The sequence below is a fragment of the Oncorhynchus tshawytscha genome, linkage group LG22 (assembly GCF_018296145.1).
Source record: "Oncorhynchus tshawytscha isolate Ot180627B linkage group LG22, Otsh_v2.0, whole genome shotgun sequence".
In the NCBI taxonomy this organism is placed as follows: Eukaryota; Metazoa; Chordata; class Actinopteri; order Salmoniformes; family Salmonidae; genus Oncorhynchus; species Oncorhynchus tshawytscha.
This window is the reverse complement of record NC_056450.1, coordinates 14,715,802-14,734,671: the sequence shown is the minus strand read 5'-3', so window position 1 is coordinate 14,734,671 and position 18,870 is coordinate 14,715,802. Positions and strand designations below refer to the sequence as shown.

At 41.4% G+C, this 18,870-nt stretch overlaps 2 protein-coding genes across 7 annotated transcripts; one reads left to right on the top strand and one right to left on the bottom strand.

Moving 5' to 3' along the window:
* Positions 1-800: 800 nt before the first annotated feature.
* On the bottom strand, positions 801-8,996 carry LOC112221886 (glucose-induced degradation protein 8-B homolog). 2 transcript variants are annotated; one of them, XM_024384294.1, is made up of 5 exons: positions 8,893-8,996; positions 3,479-3,605; positions 3,072-3,268; positions 2,740-2,937; positions 801-1,933 (listed from the first exon to the last, which is right to left on the bottom strand). In XM_024384294.1, exons 2-5 carry the CDS (start codon positions 3,597-3,599, stop codon positions 1,760-1,762), a joined length of 690 nt encoding a protein of 229 aa, XP_024240062.1. In that variant the 5' UTR covers positions 3,600-3,605; positions 8,893-8,996; the 3' UTR covers positions 801-1,759. The 2 variants fall into 2 exon arrangements, with proteins under 2 accessions (XP_024240062.1, XP_024240063.1); XM_024384295.2 differs by lacking the exon at positions 8,893-8,996 and adding an exon at positions 8,692-8,878.
* Positions 8,997-13,547: 4,551 nt separating this feature from the next.
* LOC112221422 (dnaJ homolog subfamily C member 5) lies at positions 13,548-18,611 on the top strand. Of its 5 annotated transcripts, none has more exons than XM_024383574.2 (6): positions 13,548-13,687; positions 15,302-15,369; positions 15,553-15,690; positions 17,242-17,455; positions 17,655-17,847; positions 18,019-18,611. In XM_024383574.2, coding segments are annotated over exons 3-6 (525 nt in total). In that variant the 5' UTR covers positions 13,548-13,687; positions 15,302-15,369; positions 15,553-15,574; the 3' UTR covers positions 18,021-18,611. The 5 variants fall into 5 exon arrangements, with proteins under 5 accessions (XP_024239342.1, XP_024239339.1, XP_024239338.1 ...); XM_024383571.2 differs by having other exon boundaries at positions 13,549-13,687; positions 15,302-15,358; positions 17,655-17,826; XM_024383570.2 differs by having other exon boundaries at positions 13,549-13,687; positions 15,302-15,391; positions 17,655-17,826.
* The last annotated feature ends 259 nt before the right edge of the window (positions 18,612-18,870 follow it).

Below are 18,870 nucleotides of genomic sequence, written 5' to 3'. Positions count from 1 at the left end.
AAACCCCTGCCAAAGACCAAAAAGAAATGTCTGGGAAATGACTGGGAAGCATATGGTAAAAGTTCTATTTAACCTTTAACTCAGCAAGTCAGTTAAGAACAAATATTTTTTTTACAATGGCGGCCTACCCCGGCGAAACCCTAACGCTGGGCCACGCTAGTGACACCTCTAGCACTGAGATGCAGCGCCTTCGACCACTGCGCCACTCGGGAGCCCAATTTACCGACGCCAAAATCGCACATATGCAAAGAATAAATTATAAACCTCGGCAGTAAGGCTACACAATGCAGGAAACAGTCCCCTCAATGGATTGTCATGTTGGATTGACCAATTTAAATAAACACGCAGAAAACAAGTTTACTTCAATATCTGCACATTTGACCTCAAAAACACCCAATAATACAAGGAAGAGGAGTTCTCTGTAGTCTGTGCATAATCACATTGTCTGATCGTACAATGAAATTGACATTTAGCAGCAGGTATAAAACAAAACAAATGTCACAACATAAAGAAATGAGCGCTTCTACAGTGACCTTAACCCATTGAACAATATTTACACCACATGCCTCTGTGCAGTAAATGTACAAATTCAGACTGGTTACTAACTCTTAATAGCAATCTGGTCATGTGTACCTTATACCAACTTCTCTACGAGAGGCTTTATACTGTGAAAGGTCAGGGTTTTCACCCTCCAGCTACAAGTTTTCATGCCTCAATATAACCTACAAGGCAGAGCTTCAGGTATCTTTCAAACACAGAAGGGAATGTAAACTCAGTCAACCATTTAAAAGAAACCCGTATTTCCATGTGTGTAATAATTTAATCCATCAGTAGACAGGTCAAGACCAGATGTCCAGAAGATAGAGACTTGCCGTTTTAACCAATCAAATTACTGTAGATAACTGTTACCTGACCTATTCCACATGACCCAAACCCCTTATAAAAAAATTTAAACAGCATTTAGCCTATATTTCCCTCTGTCCTTTACATAGGAGCCTAATTTAGGCTTAAAAGGCTGTGCATTACAAACAAATATATTTCCTGTGTTTAATATACATATTTCCACACAGAGGTTGAAATACTGACATTTTGAAAAAGGTGGTAGTGTAAGACCTGTTTGAAAAGACTGCCTCAGAGTTTTGGCCTGTCTAGTAACATCACCAATAAGAAAGAGCTCTGTCAATAGATAGTTCTGTTTTACCCTCCCCACTCAGATCACTCCAACAATCCTAGCAAAATTCTTGGTTGAGGAATTGCTCTTCACCAAGAAGCTATTTATTTCCTGTTGACCACTTTAAGAGAACAGTCACATACTTAATTGTTACCCAGAAATGATTTTATAGAGATAAAAATAAACAGCTACATTGGTCCTTTAACTATATGATTTGTATAAAATCCTAACACCCACACTCAACATGGTGACTCAGTGGCTTAAAAAACAAATTAAAATTCAGAACTGACCATGACACTCAAGTAAAATTGATTAATACCAATTTCTCAGGTAATCAAATATAAACCAGCCATGTAAATGTGTGGTCTCTCAAAGTGTATATAAATGTGGGTACTCTGTTGAAATGTTTAAATCATGTTTTACACTTCTTTTTTTACAGCCATATAGCATTTGCACACTCAATTAAGTCCTCTCATATATGCAACATGAAAAAAGCATTTATATACATGTTATTTTTCCGTTATCATCCAGTCTTTCACGGATTATAAATAGGAGAAAGTATGGTAGTCCATGTCACTGCTCGTCATTTCACTTGGGATCCTCAATAATGCCTTTGCTGAGGTCTGTCATTTTGGGGTATTTCACTTTCTTCTGGTCCAGCTCGTTCTGAGCCCACAACAGCAGCTTGAGTAGCTTGGCCAGCTTGGGCGTTGACTCCCTGTTCTCGTAGTCCAACACAGCCTGGTTCACCTCACTCCACACCTGAAGAGCATTCAGAAGGGAAAGAATAGTGTGTCAATTACAGGAATACAGAACACCTATAAAAAGGAGACCCCTTTACAAATGCACATCAAGGCTATTAGTAAAATATGTGAAGTAAGATCTCTTCAACTTCAGATATGCAAATTTTATCTTTACAGTTTCCTTACATTAGCCTTGGATGTGGTGTGGCCAAAGGCACATTCCTGATTCATGTGTGTGCAGCTAATAGCAAACCATAAATACCTTAGTATTTAGAAAAACAAAATAAGGATAACTATACAGGAGCATCTTTTATTTTACCTTTATTTATTTAACTAGGCAAGTCAGTTAAGAACAAATTCTTGTTTTCAATGACGGCCTAGGAACAGTGGGTTAACTGCCTGTTCAGGGGCAGAATGACAGATTTGTACCTTGTCAGCTCGGGGGTTTGAACTAGAAACCTTACTAGTCCAACGCTCTAACCACTAGGCTACCCTGCCTCCCCATCTCAGCCAAACCATATTGCACACATGATCAATGCAAAGAGTTACAAAGCGTGTGGACATTTTGAAAACCTGTCATTTTCAATTTGGCCAACAGCAAATGCTGTATACTGGTATTATTTATTTAACTAAGCAATTCAGTTAAGAACAAATTCTTATTTACGATGACGGCCTACCCCGGACGACGCTGGGCCAAGGTAAGTTAAGTCATTTTACACTACAAAAATATGTAATGGAACTAGTATGTGTTGTCAAACTAGTGTAGTGTAGTGTAAAGGGGCTCTAATAATACAATGATGCAGATTATAGACCACCCACACACACCTTCTGTCGCTGCATCATGTTTAGCAGGTCTCCAAAGGGCGACTCCTCTGGGGTATCGAAGGCAAGAAGAGCCAGCGTCCTCTCCATCTCGGTCAAGCACTCTCTGCTCTCCTCACCCTGCTCTGCCAGCTGTGTCTGGGCAAACTCCAAAGCAGACTCCGTCTCCCGCAGCCTGATTAACTCAATCAAGTGCTGTTGCTGCAAAGAGGAAAGAAATGGAGAGGGATGACAGAAGTTCAAGTGTTTTGGTGTAGGCAATGGACATCCACATCGAGATACTTATGATTTGGACAGGAGCTGGTCCCAAAACAGTCCACTGAGGGCATCCTTACTTGCAGGTGAAAGTACAGGTAGCGCTTGGTGTCAAGCAGTTCTGGGTGTAAGTGGTTGATGAGTGCGATGGCCTCCTGTATTTGCCCCTTTAGGATCATCTCTCTGATCTTTATCCTCTCATCCAGCGAGTCCAGGTCCACACTGGGCTCGATCCCAGACTCCATCCGGAACTTCTCAGCTGCCTCTTTAAACCCCTCTGCACAAACACAGACAAGAGTGAGACCATCAAAATCACAAGAACAATCAACCGGATATAGGAAAGATCAAGGAAAAAGGTGAGCGATTCTGCAAGTGGACGAGTTGAAAAGCCAAAGACGTTTGGAGCAGAACAGTAAACTGGGATTGAGCGCGGCTCAGATTGGAGGTTGTTTTAGCAGCAAATGACAAAGTGTGAATGATGGTATACCTGTCACCAGGTAATTCATAATAAGCCGGTTCATGTCAGCCCTCTGTATTTGTACATTGTTCAGTTTGTCCATCCATGAGTCTTTCGTAATGTCTTCAGGCTTTTCCACGCAACTCATCATTGGATCCTGAAAAATTTGAATATGAAAAAGAGTTATGTAGCAGGTAGCTAGTTATTGCACCGACCTGCCGTTTATGTCGAGAGTGACTGAAGTAGTGTTTGAAAAACCAAAACAACGTTAGCTAGATAGCATTGCTTTAAATTGTATTGAGTTGCTAAAACAGTCTGGAAAGACAGAAGTGAAATACAACTCAATTTCAAATTACTGTACCAGTGGGCAGGATGTTTGGTCATTATGACGGGGGGCATGAGACTCTAAAAAGGATAGTATTAAAGCAAATATTATTTGTCACATGCGCCGGATATAAAAAGGTGTAGACCTTACAATGAATTTCAGTTAAGAAAAATAAGTGTTAGGTAAAAAATATAAAAGTAACATAGTTAAAGAGCAGCAGTAAAATAACAGTAGCAGGGTTATCTATATACAGAGGTTACGGAAACAGTCGATGTGCGGGGGCACAGATTAGTCAAGGTAATATGTACATGTGACTATGCATAGATTATACCAGACCGTGGTCGAGGTCCTGGATGGCAGGAAGCTTGGCCCCAGTGTTGTACTGGGCCGTACGCACTACCCTCTGTAGTGCCTTGCAGCCGAGCAGTTACCATACCAGGCAGTGATGCAACCAGTCAGGCTGCTCTCGATGGTGCAGCTGTAGAACCTTGAGGATCTGAGGACCCATGCCCAATATTTTTTGTCTCCTGAGGGGGAAATAGGCTTTGTCGTGCCCTCTTTACGACTGTCTTGGTGTGATTGGACTAGGGTTGCACATTTTGGGGAATATTCAGAGGTGGAAACTTTGTGGGAAGGTATGAAATTGAATATTAAATACCATTTAAATGTAGATTGTTTTTTGCATAAATTTACCATATCATATGGAGACAGAAACATACACCTTTTACCTTATTATAAGTAGGAATAATTGCAAATGATTAAATCCCAATAGATTTCTTTTGTTGTTACACATTGAACTTTAATTAAACGACTTGACTCTTCACATGGGATGATTTCACTGATCAACAAAAGGGAATATTGAATGATCCGTCGCATCTCCCAAAAACATTTAACATACATCTGTAAAATGATAGTTTCTAGACTAAAGCTTTGGTTGTCTTCCTCTCAGGCTTCCATGTCTCCTCCCTGGACCTCCTCAATGTCCACCTCTTGAACATCAGACTCTGGGGCCTCATCTTCACTGTCACTTTCCAACCTTGAGGATTGCTCATCGTCAGGCTCAAAAATTCTCAGATTTGCTCAGATGGCCACCAATTCTTCAACCCTTGTATTGGTCAGCCGGTTGCATGCTTTGTTTTCCCAAACAATGACCAGTTGCGCTCTGAGGCGGCCGATGTTGGTGCGATTTGGAGGATGATAGAGGCAACAGGGGAAAGAGCCTCAGACCCACAAAGTCCCTTCCACCAGGTGGCTGATGAGATATGTTGGCACAACTGCCATATTGCATCTCCAGCCCAAAGCCCTTGCTTGAAAGTATACTTCGCTACAGGCAGGATTACCAGCATAATTGCGGTCCAACATGTACGCTGAGGCATGTATGGGCTTCAGGCAGAAGTCTTCGTGCTTTTTGATGCATTTCAGAACTGCAGTTTCCTCTGCTTGGAGCAACAGTGAAATGGGCAGGACAGTACGGATTTCTTCTCTTACATCTGTAAGCGGAGGCTGAACATCAGACAGGATGGCATGGTCTCCTTCAATCCGTGCAATGGCTACTGCTATAAGTTTCAGGTGTGTCAGGCTGCTTACTACTCTCCCAAAATACATCATCCAGGAGGATCCTCTTGATGGGGCTGTCCATTTCTTAGAGACTCCTTCCCCTCCAGGAGACTGTCAAACATAATGACACCATCCCAATGGGTGTTGCTAGGCAGCTTCAATGTGGTGCTCTTATTCTTCTCACTTTACTAGGGGAGGTAGATTGCTGCTATAACTTGACCCTTCACATACCTAACCATTTCCTTGCCTCTCTTGCAGAGTGTATCCATTGTTTTCAGTGCCATGATGTCCTTGAGGAGCAGATTCAATGCATGAGCAGCCCTTCCAATGGGTGTAATGTGAGGGTAGGACCCCTCCACTTTAGACCAAGCAGCCTTCGTGTTCACAGCATTGTCTGTCACCAGTGCAAATACCTTCTGTGGTCCAAGGTCATTGATGACTGCATTCAAGTCATCTGGAATGTAGAAACCAGTGTCTGTTGTCCCTTGTGTAATACTGGTTGAGGGGTGGAGATGATGTCTTTAAATTATTCCTTGCCCACGAACATTCGACCACCCATCAGAGATGATTGCAATAGTCTGCTTTGCTTGACCTTCACTTGAACTCTGTTGAACTCTGCATCCAGCAAATGAGTAGATAAAGCATGTCCGGTTGGAGCGGTGTATGCTGGGCAAAGAACATTCAGAAATCTCTTCCAATACACACTGCCTGTGAGCAGAGGTGAACCAGTTGCATACACAGCTCAAGCAAGACATTCAACAGCATTTGAGTACATTCCTCCATTGAGTCAAAAGAAACTTCTGATTCCAGGAAGACTATGAGCTGTTGCTATGGATAAGGTGTCGGATTCATCATTTTCACCTCGAATAGAAGAGGGACTTTGGGCATCTTTGTTGTATTCTTCACATATGATTTGGACACAGTATTTGCAAATGTACACAGCTTTTCCTTTTACATTAGCTGCAGTGAAAAGGTCTCCACACATCAGATCGTGCACGTGGCATTTTCCTGAAAACATTAGAAAAAAAAAACATTTGTAAAACATTTTTTTAAATACAATTCCATGTACAGATAAATAATTAAGCAGTTACATTAAACAACCCCTTTGTAAGAATTTTTTTTTAAATGAAATGTGTGGAAACAGGTGAATTAACACTCAGTCAAGCAAGCTAAAACCCACATGGTAGCAAAAACTAACCAGCAGAAATTGTTAAGTTAGAAATTATTTAAACACACATCGCTGTAGGCTACTATTTACTAGTTTACAAAAGAAATTATCAAAATATATTCACCCTTCCAAATATTGTAATCACAACATACCAGCATGTAATCCTTGGCTCAGACAGTGTAGTAGTGTGGGCTCAATAGCATCTCATTAGTGTGGAAGATCTTGAGAATCAGCTGTACATGTGATGGAAGAATGCACTGTGCATGCAGAGGGTTGCAATTCCATTAAATTGGGGATAGTTTAACCAAAATATGCCACAAGACCTAGAATTGCCATATGTGTATCCCACAAAAAAGATTCACTGTTATAAGCCAACTTCTTTGATGAATTTAAGCAAAATTCCCAGGCTTAACTTCCCATTAAATTTTTCAGGAAAGTTTCCAACCCTTTGCAAACCCTGGTTTGGACCATGATAGTTTATTAGTGATGTGGACGTCAAGGAACTTGAAATGCTCAACCGGCTCCACTACAGCCCCGTCAATGAGAATGGGGGTGTGCTTGGTCCTCCTGTTCCTGTAGTCCACAATCGTCTCCTTTGTCTTAAATCACGTTGAGGGAGAGGTTGTTGTCCTGGCACCACACAGCCAGGTCTCTGACCACCTCCCTTTAGGCTGTCTCATCGTTGTCAGTGATCAGGCCTACCACTTGTGTCGTCAGCAAACTAAATGGTGGGTGTTGGAGCCGTGCCTGGCCATGCAGTCATGGGTGAACAGGGAGTACAGGAGGGCCGTGTTGAGGATCAGCGTGGCAAATGTGTTGTTACCTACCCTTACCACCTGGGGGCAGCCCAACAGGATGTCCAGGATCCAGTTGCAGAAGGAGGTCTTAAGTGCCAGGGTCCTTAACTTAGTGATGAGCTTTGAGGGCACTATGGTGTTGATAGCAGAGCTGTAGTCAATTAAACAGACTTTGCAAACGTGGGTCTGTTGTAGACCCATTTTCTCTTATTACCTCATGTTAAAATATAAGTCCTGTACATGCGCCATACATGAACAAAAAAAATAATTTATGGGGGACTTTTACATTGACAGAAGGGAAGTGGATCTACAACAGACCCACCTTTGGTAAATCTGGTTAAGGCAAGGCACCACACCATTTTCTCGTAACCATATCACAATCAACTTCTACCAGTAGAATGTAGACAAATACAATACAAATTTGTATGATTTATGAAATATTTTATATATAAAATATGCAAATAAGGTGATGTCTCATTAAATCTGTGCATGTTTGCATACCACACACACAAAAAAATAATCTGGACACTGGATGAAGTTAGCCTAAATATTTTTGTTTCGTTTTGTGAAAAAAAACACTCTAGGACCAGACTTGTCCATTGCAAATAAATACATTTTTTCATCTTTCTATCTGTATAACACTGAAGACATGTACATACAAATGCATTTTTGGCAAATAAAATGTTATCTGCAATAGAAAATGTACAGCATATCAACAATTCCTCAAGGGCAAGTCTGGAGAATATATCTAAAGAGAACCACACAAATGTTGGTGAATGCAGATATTTCTGAAGCTAAGAAAAATGTGTTGGTGTGGGAAGAGTGACTTCCGGGAACAGGCAGTTAAAGACAAGTAAACTGAAATAAGAGTACCAAACGCCTGTTTAGACCCAATCACCATCTCTTCAAAGTAAATTATTAAATGTAGTCCTGTTAGTAAAACTCTACGAAATGGGCATTGAAATTGTGTAATTCAATGTAGCTAATAAGCTTGGAAATTATTGATGACCATTTTAAAAGTGGTTAAAATATATATAAACTTTAATATTTTAATTAGCTAATGTGACAAACTAAAGAAAATATATGTATCAAGTTATTTAAAATTGCGTACTTTTTGAAAATACTCATTAATGGACCAAAATACCCAAAAAATATATAGGTAGATGCAAAAATGTTCTTTTAGCTGTGGTGCCTGGCCTTAATAATACAATCCTTTAGATATGTTGTCTCAAATTCCCCCGTCATAATGACCAACCCTCCACCCCACTCACAGCACAGGAACGTTAAATACAATTCCATTTCAACTTAACTTCTGGCTTCCCAAAGCGGTTTTGTGCAACCCAATAGAATTGAAAGCAGCGATTGTGTATGGAAATTACGCCAGCAAAACACCTACCTGAAATGACTTGTTGTGTTGTTAGCTAACGTTAAGCTAGCAAACTGCTTGTTGGTGCATCACCCACCAACGTGTAATTTTAACATCCGAAAGCTCAATTTGACACATGAACGAAAAGTACAATACAATAAGGAATAACAACCATTATGTATATGAAATATAATAGACAGCTGTATTGTAAAATGACAATCAGCTAGCTACCTGTAACAATCTTTCGACTTCGGCAACAGCCGTGTATTTGCTTCACGCTCTCTCGCGACAGCCGAACCTGATTTGTGGGAACTAGGATTGGTCAGCGGAATGATGGCATGGTATCTTTATACCTCAGTGGGTTACCAGGAACAGTAGCAATGGTGGGGTCTGCTCAGAAGGGTTCAACGTTACAAAATGGTCAGATAGAATTGCATTTTGTAGGACAGATGTTCCGTCTTGTAGAATTGGACTGCAAGGTTCTAAAAGTTTCACCTCATTGAATATTTAAGTGATAATGCTCTCGAAGCCGGTGTTAGGAGGATATATTGTTCATTCAGGATTAGACCCACCCGTTGGCAAACCGTGCCAATATATCCTCCAAACACCGGCTTCGAGGACATTATTACTTTTTTCATCCTTTCACAAGATATAGTCCCTACACCAATCTGTGGTTGCTAGAGATGAAGACTCCTGACAATATATCTTCCAAACACCAGCTTCTCTGGCATTATCATTTAAGTGTAACTCAAAAGTCTATTCAGTGGATTAAGGCAAAGTGAAAATTACATAAAGTAATGTATTGGGTTTTAGGGTTGACCCCTCTTTGAGTAATGTAGAAATGAACATGCCTTTTTGAAAACGCAAAGTGAAACTGAAATTACAAAAGTGTAAATTATTTTTTTTCTTCTTCAGTCTAGATTTATTGTGCCTAATGAAATGTGACACGTTTTCAAAATGTCATATATAAAAAGAACATGGTGAAGTGAATAATTGGTGGGTGTGTAAAGTTATTAGAGACTTGCTGTAAGGGACATAGATCACACTTTTGAATGTAAAATATATCCTCATAGCTCAATATTCATTGTCGACGGTCAAAATATAAAATGACACATTTTAATGCCGGTGTTAAAAATGTATGTTGTCTTTGCTGATGTTATTTTCAATTTGATAGTTTTATCCCTCCTTTTCCAGTGACCCTCTAGAGGAAAACTCACTGAGGATGTCTCTGGTTGAGAATCACATAGGCTGTATTGCTTACTACACTTAACAAAAATATAAATACAACATGTAACAATTTTAAAGATTTTAATGAGTTACAGTTCATATAAGGAAATCAGTCAATTGAAATACATTCATTAGTCCCTAATCTATGGATTCCACATGACTGGGAATACAGATATGAATCTGTTGGTTACAGACACCTGTAGGGGCGTGGATCAGAAAACCAGTCAGTATCTGGTGTGACCACCATTTGGCTCATGCAGCGCAACACATATCCTTCACTTAGAGTTAATTAGGCTGTAGATTGTGGCCTGTGGAATGTTGTCACACTACTCTTCAATGGCTGTGCAAAATTCCTGGACATTTGCGGGAACTGGAACACACCAGTGGCGATTTTAGCATGTAAATCTTTGTGGGGAAAAAAATAACAAAAGTGGGATGCATGCCAGCAAAGCCACTACACGACCCAACACTAAACAATACATGAATTGCACTATAACAGTGGCAAACGTTGCCCAAAAACTGTTAGGGCCTACATAAAGCTGTCCCAACAGCAGTCCCAACATCTTACCACTGCTACACCTGGCTATCAGCAGAGCCTTGTCTGGCAGCGAAACAGTTAATTCAGACTCATTTACTGCCTTTATAAAAACATTGCTGATATGGCTGACTTGCTGAAACAAATGTGGTTTCTAATGACAATTGAGATGTACAAACTATGGCATAAGGGGACAACAAGTGGCTAAGAGGTAATCCATCATTTCAATTAAGACATTAATGCCCGAGCTAGGACGGATCTAGTCAATGTAACTACTTATTCAGCACTTTATAAATGTACAGTGACAGAATTCAGAACTTGGGCCATTCTTACAGTGTTCTCCTTGTACACCAAGTCAGAACCATAGGATAAATAAAGGGGGCATATAAGCAGACAATGAAAGCTCTTACAATATTCAATGATTGCACCACCAAGTCAGAACAGTATGCAAAATTAAGAGGGGTAAATAGTCTAAATGATTAGGGTGAGACACATGGGCTACTAACATCTTACTACAAAACATACACTTAGTATTACTTTCTTAGCTACAATATACATATCTCCCTGGCATATTACATCATTTATGCAGCATACAATACATCTTTAGACTCACCGTGTTGTGCTGTGCTCACTTGAACAGGAAGGTGGAGTGGCGGTCCTTCGTGGGTAAATTTGGTCATCAAAGTCTGTCATTCTCTGGATTTATGATGCTTTCAAAACACCTGGGAACTCTGAACAAAAATAAGGTTGAATCATGATGGCGTCATTGATCTTCAGGTTGTAGCTCTAGAAAGAGGCCGGATTTACAATTCCGAGTTGGATGACCGTTCAAAAAGTATTTTCCCAGTCGGAGCTTGTTTATTCCCGACTTCCCAGTTGTCTTGAGCTCACTGAAGTCTAGTTTTCGCCGTTCCGAGCTAACAGTTGTTTTGAGCGCGGCACAAATCGTGCTTGATTGACAGCATGGCCAATGTTGAATGTTTATCATTTTAAACATGGAAAAGAGCCACTTAATCCCAGATTTGGGACCACACAGCCACTCCACTGAATAGCAGGCTAGTGACTGTTTTGCTATGCTTGCAGTTAGCCACTGTCACTAATTTCTTCCAACTTGTTGTGTAATGTTTATGTCCAATGGCCAATGAGCACCGATACATTTTATCAATAATTTCTCTTCCTTATTTCTATTCATATGACAAGGATTAAAAAGGATTTGCCAGTAGATTGTTGACTTGATTCATGATGACTGCAAGCTAACATTTTGAAAGAAGATGTTGACATGATCAGTCCAATCAAAATTACTGTACATATGCGATTTGACATCATTTTATCTGTGGCCAATGACCTTGAGCCTTCTTGGATGGGCACTTCTAATGTAACTCTATGGCAGTACCCAAGGGGCTAAAATTTTCTAGCTCTACCCTTTAGACTTGGCGGTGATGTAGTGTCCCCATGAGTGACAGAACACTGAGCCAATCACGGTGCAATGCTGGCTTGCCCCACCACCACAGAAAGCACTGAGCTAGGCTGAAACACCTGCATTTTGGAGCTATCTTACTCAAGAAACAAAAAAGAGCCCATGTTTGTATGTGGCTTTATTAACTCAATTATATATATTTTTTTTTACATTGTTTGCAAACTGATATGTGACACGTACCAAAATAATATCCAAAACAGGCAAAAAATGCAGTTGCCACCTGCCCTAAATGACAGGTCGCCACTGGAACACACTGTCGTACATGTTGAGAGCATCCCAACAAGCCCGATGGGTGACATGTCTGGTGAGTATGCAGGCCATGGAAGAACTGGGACATTTTCATCTTCCAGAAATTGTGTACAGATCCTTGCGACATGGGGCAGTGCATTATCATGCTGAAACATAAGGTGATGGCGGTGGATGAATGGCAGGACAATGCGCCTCAGGATCTCATCACAGTATCTCTGTGTATTCAAATTGCCATTGATCAAATGCAATTGGGTTCATTGTCCGTAGTTTATGCCTGCACATACCATAACCCTATCGCCACCATGAGGAGCTTTGTTCACAACGTTGAAATCAGCAAATCTCTCATCCACACGACGCCATACACACTGTCTATACAGTTGAAACTGGGATTAATCCGTGAAGAGCACAGTTCTCCAGTGTGCCAGTGACCATCGAAGGTGAGCATTTGCCCACTGAAGTCAGTTACGACGCCGAACTGTAGTCAGGTCAAGACACTGGTGGGAACGACGAGCACGCAGATGAGCTTCCCTGAGACCGTTTGTGCAGAAATTCTTCGGTTGTGCAAACCAACACTTTCATCAGCTGTCTGGGTGGCTGATCTCAGACGATCCCACAGGTGAAGAAGCCAGATTTGGAGGTCCTGGGCTGTCTTGGTTACACGTGGTCTGCAGTTGTGAGGCCGGTCACCTCCAAATTCTTTAAAATGATTTTGGAGGTGACTTATGGTCGAGAAATTAATATTAAATTCTCTGTCAACAGCTCTGGTGGACATTCTTGCAGTCTGCATGCCAATTGCCCGCTCCCTCAAAACTTAAGACATCTGTGGCATTGTGTTGTGTGACAAAACTGCACATTTTAGAAATGCCTTTTATTGTCCCCAGTACAAGATGCACCTGGGTAATGATCATGCTGTTTAATCAGATTCTTGATATGCCACACCTGACAGGTGGATGGATCATCTTGGCAAATGAGAACTGCTCACTAACAGGGGATGTAAACAAATTTGTGCAAAAATGTAGAGAAATACGTTTTTTGTGTTTCTGGAACATTTCTGGTATATTTTATATCAGCTCATGTATCATGGGACCAACACTTTACATGTTCCATTTATATTTGAGTTTTTCTTCAAAATAACTTCAAGATCCAATTACTTTATAACGTTGTAGATAGTTATGTTTATTTCCTATTACTGAACAGAAGGAGGAGGGGCACCCAAATATGTCGTTCTGCCCCTGAACAAGGCAGTTAACCCACTGTTCCTAGGCCGTCATTGTAAATAATAATTTGTTCTTAACTGACTTGGCTAGTTAAATAAAGGTTAAATAATAAAACATTTAAAAAGACACTTCAGTCCCCATCAATGAGTGTGCGCACGTCGATTGGGGGTTTGGTCAGGGGCGGGGACAATATACTGCAGCTGTCCATGGTTGGGTTTGGTGGGTGCGCACGGTTCTCTGGGATGCGACCATAATCACATACCGTTATTATATCTCTCCGGATCATTTCCCTATACAGTGCATCAAAACCAACTACAAGAGGTAAGCATTCTCATGGATGTGGATTGTTTATTTTTTTGTACCCATTTTCCCTTTGCCCTTGAAAATTACTGCTGATTTGAGCGAGTTCTAGCTTACATCTAGAGAAGGCCAGCAAGCAAACCAACATGGATGCTGCGCAGTCCTGCTGGTGATGCAGCTACAGAGATTAACTGCACCAAGCATCGCATTTACAGATTCAAAATAATCCTGAATATGTATTATATTATTTATTTGTCCTTATGGCAAACGGACATTCCATGAATGATGGTCATGTATTCAATTAATTTAACCAGCGTCAAAGCGTAGTACGGGTTTTTACATTTTGCAAACGTCGATTTTTGTGAAAATGAGTCATTTGATCAGTCGTTGTGACATGGCCTATGAATGGCACCAGCTAGTTCGGCTGGAGGTTGAAGATACAGTAGTTTATTTCGGTTGGGTGTTGAAGATTATTTTACGACTAGTCCGCCATCTCAATAAATCTAGTCTGTGGCCGGCTGCTTCCTCAACAAATCTAGTCTATGTTTCCGACTGCTTCCTCAATAAACCTAGTATATATGGTGGCTGCTTCCTCAATAAATCTAGTCTATGTGCCCGGCTGCTTCCTCAATAAACCTAGTATATATGGTGGCTGCTTCCTCAATAAATCTAGTATATGTGCCCGGCTGCTTCCTCAATAAACCTAGTCTATGTGCCCGGCTGCTTCCTCAATAAACTAGTCTAGTCTTCCTCAATGTCTATGTGGTGGCTGGCTGCTTCCTCAATAAACCTAGTCTATGTGGCGGCTGCTTCCTCAATAAACCTAGTCTATGTGGCGGCTGCTTCCTCAATAAACCTAGTCTATGTGGCGGCTGCTTCCTCAATAAATCTAGTCTATGTGGCGGCTGCTTCCTCAATAAATCTAGTCTATGTGGCGGCTGCTTCCTCAATAAACCTAGTGTATGTGGCGGCTGCTTCCTCAATAAATCTAGTGTATGTGGCCGGTTGCTTCCTTGGATGTAAATAATGATTCTCACTCCCATGGACCACCTACATTAAATCTCAACATTTCCGATATGACATTAAATTGAGCATCCGATTGAGTACATTATTTGAACTGTCTTCATTTTTTATTCAGGGGTAGGCCTATGATGGAAATTGCTCAAGATTAAGCATTTTGGCCTTAACCTCAAGGGCCTTCTGCAGTGATGGTTTCAAAGGCTATAGGCCTTTGAGATTCTCTGGATACTATATGCCTTTGTGCTGTCTGAAGCTATTAGTATCTTCGTGTTTGAAACATCAGCAAGGAGATTTGTTAACTTCTTACTGATTTCCTATTGCAACAATTGACAATGACAGTAGCTAGTTTGAAAAAATACCACTAGAGTACACATTGCAATTAAAGATAGTGATTTGCGTGAGACCTCAGCTCCAAATTTGACAACAGAGTGGCTGAAAATGACAACAAGGGAATTTGTTATTGACTTAGCTACAGGATTCTGGCATTTGTAGACCTATTCTAAACACAAACCCAAGATAATTTAACAGTATGTGACTCAATTGTCTAATCTGTTGTTGGAGGGAGAGGGCATCTATGGTTACAGGCAGATGATTTACTCTGCTCTCCTTTTACAGGGTAGGCCTACTGGAGTCAGGGAACCCCTGCTGACAGTGCACCAATTTGGAGTGGCGGTAGGGATAAGGTGTCCAAAAGATTCCTGGAGTGTGGGAGTATTTAGTGAATTTGGAGCAGAATTACACATGCACTGTATTTGTGAGAATGAAAAAAAACACTGCTTTAGCAGGGTGCTATAGGCTGAATAATAGAATAGCCATGACTCATTTATAAATAAACAGGTGCATTGCTTCCTTTTCTCTGTGTTCAGATTGTGAAGGACGTGAGGCATCATGGCAGCTCATGAACAGGCGAGGCAGCGCTCACTCTCCACCTCTGGTGAATCACTCTACATTGTGCTTGGCATTGACAAGCTAGCCACTCCCGACGATATCAAGAAATCCTACAGGTCAGTCAGAGAGGCACAGACACTTACTGTAGTAGTCATACTAATACTCATAAGTAACAAAAAAAGACAAATTCAATTTAGAGTTGTGCCACGTATAAATATAGCCTTACAGTGCATTCGGAAAGTATTCAGACCCCTTGACTTTTTACAAATGTTCTTACATTACAGCCTTGTTCTAAAATTGATTAAATTGTCCCCCCCCCCCCTCATCAATCTACACCCAGTACCGCATAATGACAGAGCAAAAGCAGGTTTTTAGAAATGTATGCAAATTTATTTAAAAAATAAAAAATGAAATTTACATAAGTATTCAGACCCTTTACTTTGTACATTGTTGAAGCACCTTTGGCGGCGATTACAGCCTTGAGTCTTCTTGGGTATGATGCTACAAGGTTGGCACACCTGTATTTGGGGAGTTTCTACTGTTCTTCTCTGCAGATCCTCTCAAGCTCTGTCAGGTTGGATGGGGAGCATCGCTGCACAGCTATTTTCAGGTCTCTCCAGAGATGTTCGATCAGGTTCAAGTCTGGGCTCTGGCTGGGCCACTCAAGGACATTCAGAGACTTGTCTTGAAGCCACTCCTGCATTGTCTTGGCTGTGTGTTTAGGGTCGTTGTCCTGTTGGAAGGTGAACCTTCACCCCAGTCTAAGGTCCTGAGCGCACTGGAGTAGGTTTTCATTGAGGATCTCTTTGTACTTTGAATCTTGTTTCTCATGGTCAGAGTCCTTTAGGTGCCTCTTGGCAAACTCCAAGCGGGCTGTTGTGCCTTTTACCGAGAAGTGGCTTCCGTCTGGCCACTCTACCAGAAAGGCCTGATTGGTGGAGTGCTGCAGAGATGGTTCCCCTTCTGGAAGGTTCCCCCATTTACACAGAGGAACTCTGGAGCTCTGTCAGAGTGACCATCGGGTTCTTGGTCACCTCCCTGACCAAGACCTTTTCCATTGATTGCTCAGTTTGGCCGGGTGGTCTGCTCTAGGACGAGTCTTGGTGGTTCCAAGCTTCTTCCATTTAAGAATGATGGAGGCGCTGTGTTCTTGGGGACCTTCAATGCTGCATACATTTTTTGGTACCCTTCCCTAGATCTGTGCCTCGACACAATCCTGTCTCTGAGTTCTATGGACAATTCCTTCAACCTCATGGCTTGGTTTTTGCTCTGACATGCACTGTCAACTGTGGGACCTTATCTAGACAGGTGTGTGCCTTTCCAAATCATGTCCAATCAATTGATTTTACCACAGTTGGACTCCAATCAAGTTGTAGAAACGATGATCAATGGAAACAGGATGCACTTGTGCTCAATTTCGAGTCTCATAACAAAGGCTCTGGATACTTATGTAAATATGTTTTTGTTTTGCAAACATTTATAAAAACAAGTTTTTGCTTTGTCATTATGGGGTATTGTGTGTAGATTGATGAGTTTTATTTAATACATTTTAGAAAGGGCTTTGATGTAGCAAAATTTGGAAAGAGTCAAGGGTCTGAATACTTTCCAAATGCACTGTATGTTGTCTTTATTGGTAGGTTTTAATTCTCACTCTTTTGTGTTCTTAGAAAACTTGCGTTGAAATTCCACCCTGATAAGAACCCAGATAACCCAGAAGCTTCTGACAAGTTTAAGGAGATCAACAATGCCCATGCCATTCTGAACGACCCCACAAAGCGGAACATCTATGACAAGTACGGCTCCCTGGGACTGTACGTGGCTGAGCAGTTTGGCGAGGAGAACGTGAACACCTACTTTGTTCTGTCCAGCTGGTGGGCTAAGGTGAGACTGTGAGGGGCCATGGGGAGGTGGGGACGTGAAGGGTCGACATGTAGAGTGGACTTAGGGTCAAACATAACACTATATTTTATAACACAACCCCTATAAAAAGAAAGCCTCTCTAACACTGTTGGCTATTGTTTTTTCTTCTTCTTGATATCTCTGTCTCTCTCACACACACCGCCTTGTTTTCCCTCTGCAGGCGTTGTTTGTGTTCTGTGGCCTTGCCACTGGCTGCTACTTCTGCTGTTGTCTGTGTTGTTGCTGTAACTGCTGCTGTGGGAAGTGTAAACCGCGGCCCCCAGAGGGCCAGGAGCCCGACTTCTATGTGTCCCCTGAGGACCTGGAGGCCCAAATGCAGTCTGACGAGAGAGGTGAGATCGACTGCTTATTGTGTAAGAAACATGTTTCTGCATGAACACAAATCACATAACTTTACCAGAAGTTTGCGACCCTATCAATAACACTTGACATGGCTCAATTGCATTGTAATTTACTATGGAGTGCCATCATCACTGACCTTTTCTATCTTACCCTGTGCGTGTGTAACGCTCTCTCTCTGACAGAGGGTGGCGGCGAAGCCATCTTGGTGCAGCCATCAGCGACAGAGACCACCCAGCTGACGTCAGATGGTCACCATTCCTCCTACCAAACCGACATGGGCTTCAACTAAACCCCATCCCTGTCCTGGCCTGCTACCCTGCCCCACATTAAAAGGATGATAGGGGCAATCTGTTTTAACTTCACTAAGAGCGCCATGTCCTGGAGAGGAGATGGAGGAGCGAGCTTGGCCTACATACAAAACTCTTGAAGACCCCCCCATTTCCACCCTCTCCAGAATGGTCCACTCTCGCCTCTTATGTAGGAAGAAAAAGAAAGAAATGGTTTGCTTCCTGCCCTTTTGTTCTTTTGTATTCTTTTGGCCTTTGACCTCACAATCCTCCATCCCCACAGTCCCCTTTCCATATTCAGTGTGATGGTTTAGCATGCACTGAGAAAAAAAATCTTTGTTTTCATTTGTTGAATGTGACATTTGTTGTGTTTTCCAAATTCTGTTGGCGCATAGGTATGTGCAATACGTACAGACCAGTCAAAAGTTTGGACACACCTACTTATTCAAGGGCTTTCCTTTATTTTGACTTCTCTACATTGTAGAATAATTGTGAAGACATTAAAACTGAAATAACACATATGGAATCATGTAGTAACCAAAAAAGTGTTAAACAAATCAAAATCTATTTTATATTTGAAAATCTTCAAAGTAGCCACCCTATGCCTTTATGACAGCTTTGCGCACTCTTGGCATTCTCTCAACTGTCACAGGAAAGGAAGACCCAGAGTTCCCTCTGCTGCAGAGGATATGTTCATTAGAATAACTGCACCTCCAGATTGCAGCTAAAATAAATGCTTCACAGAGT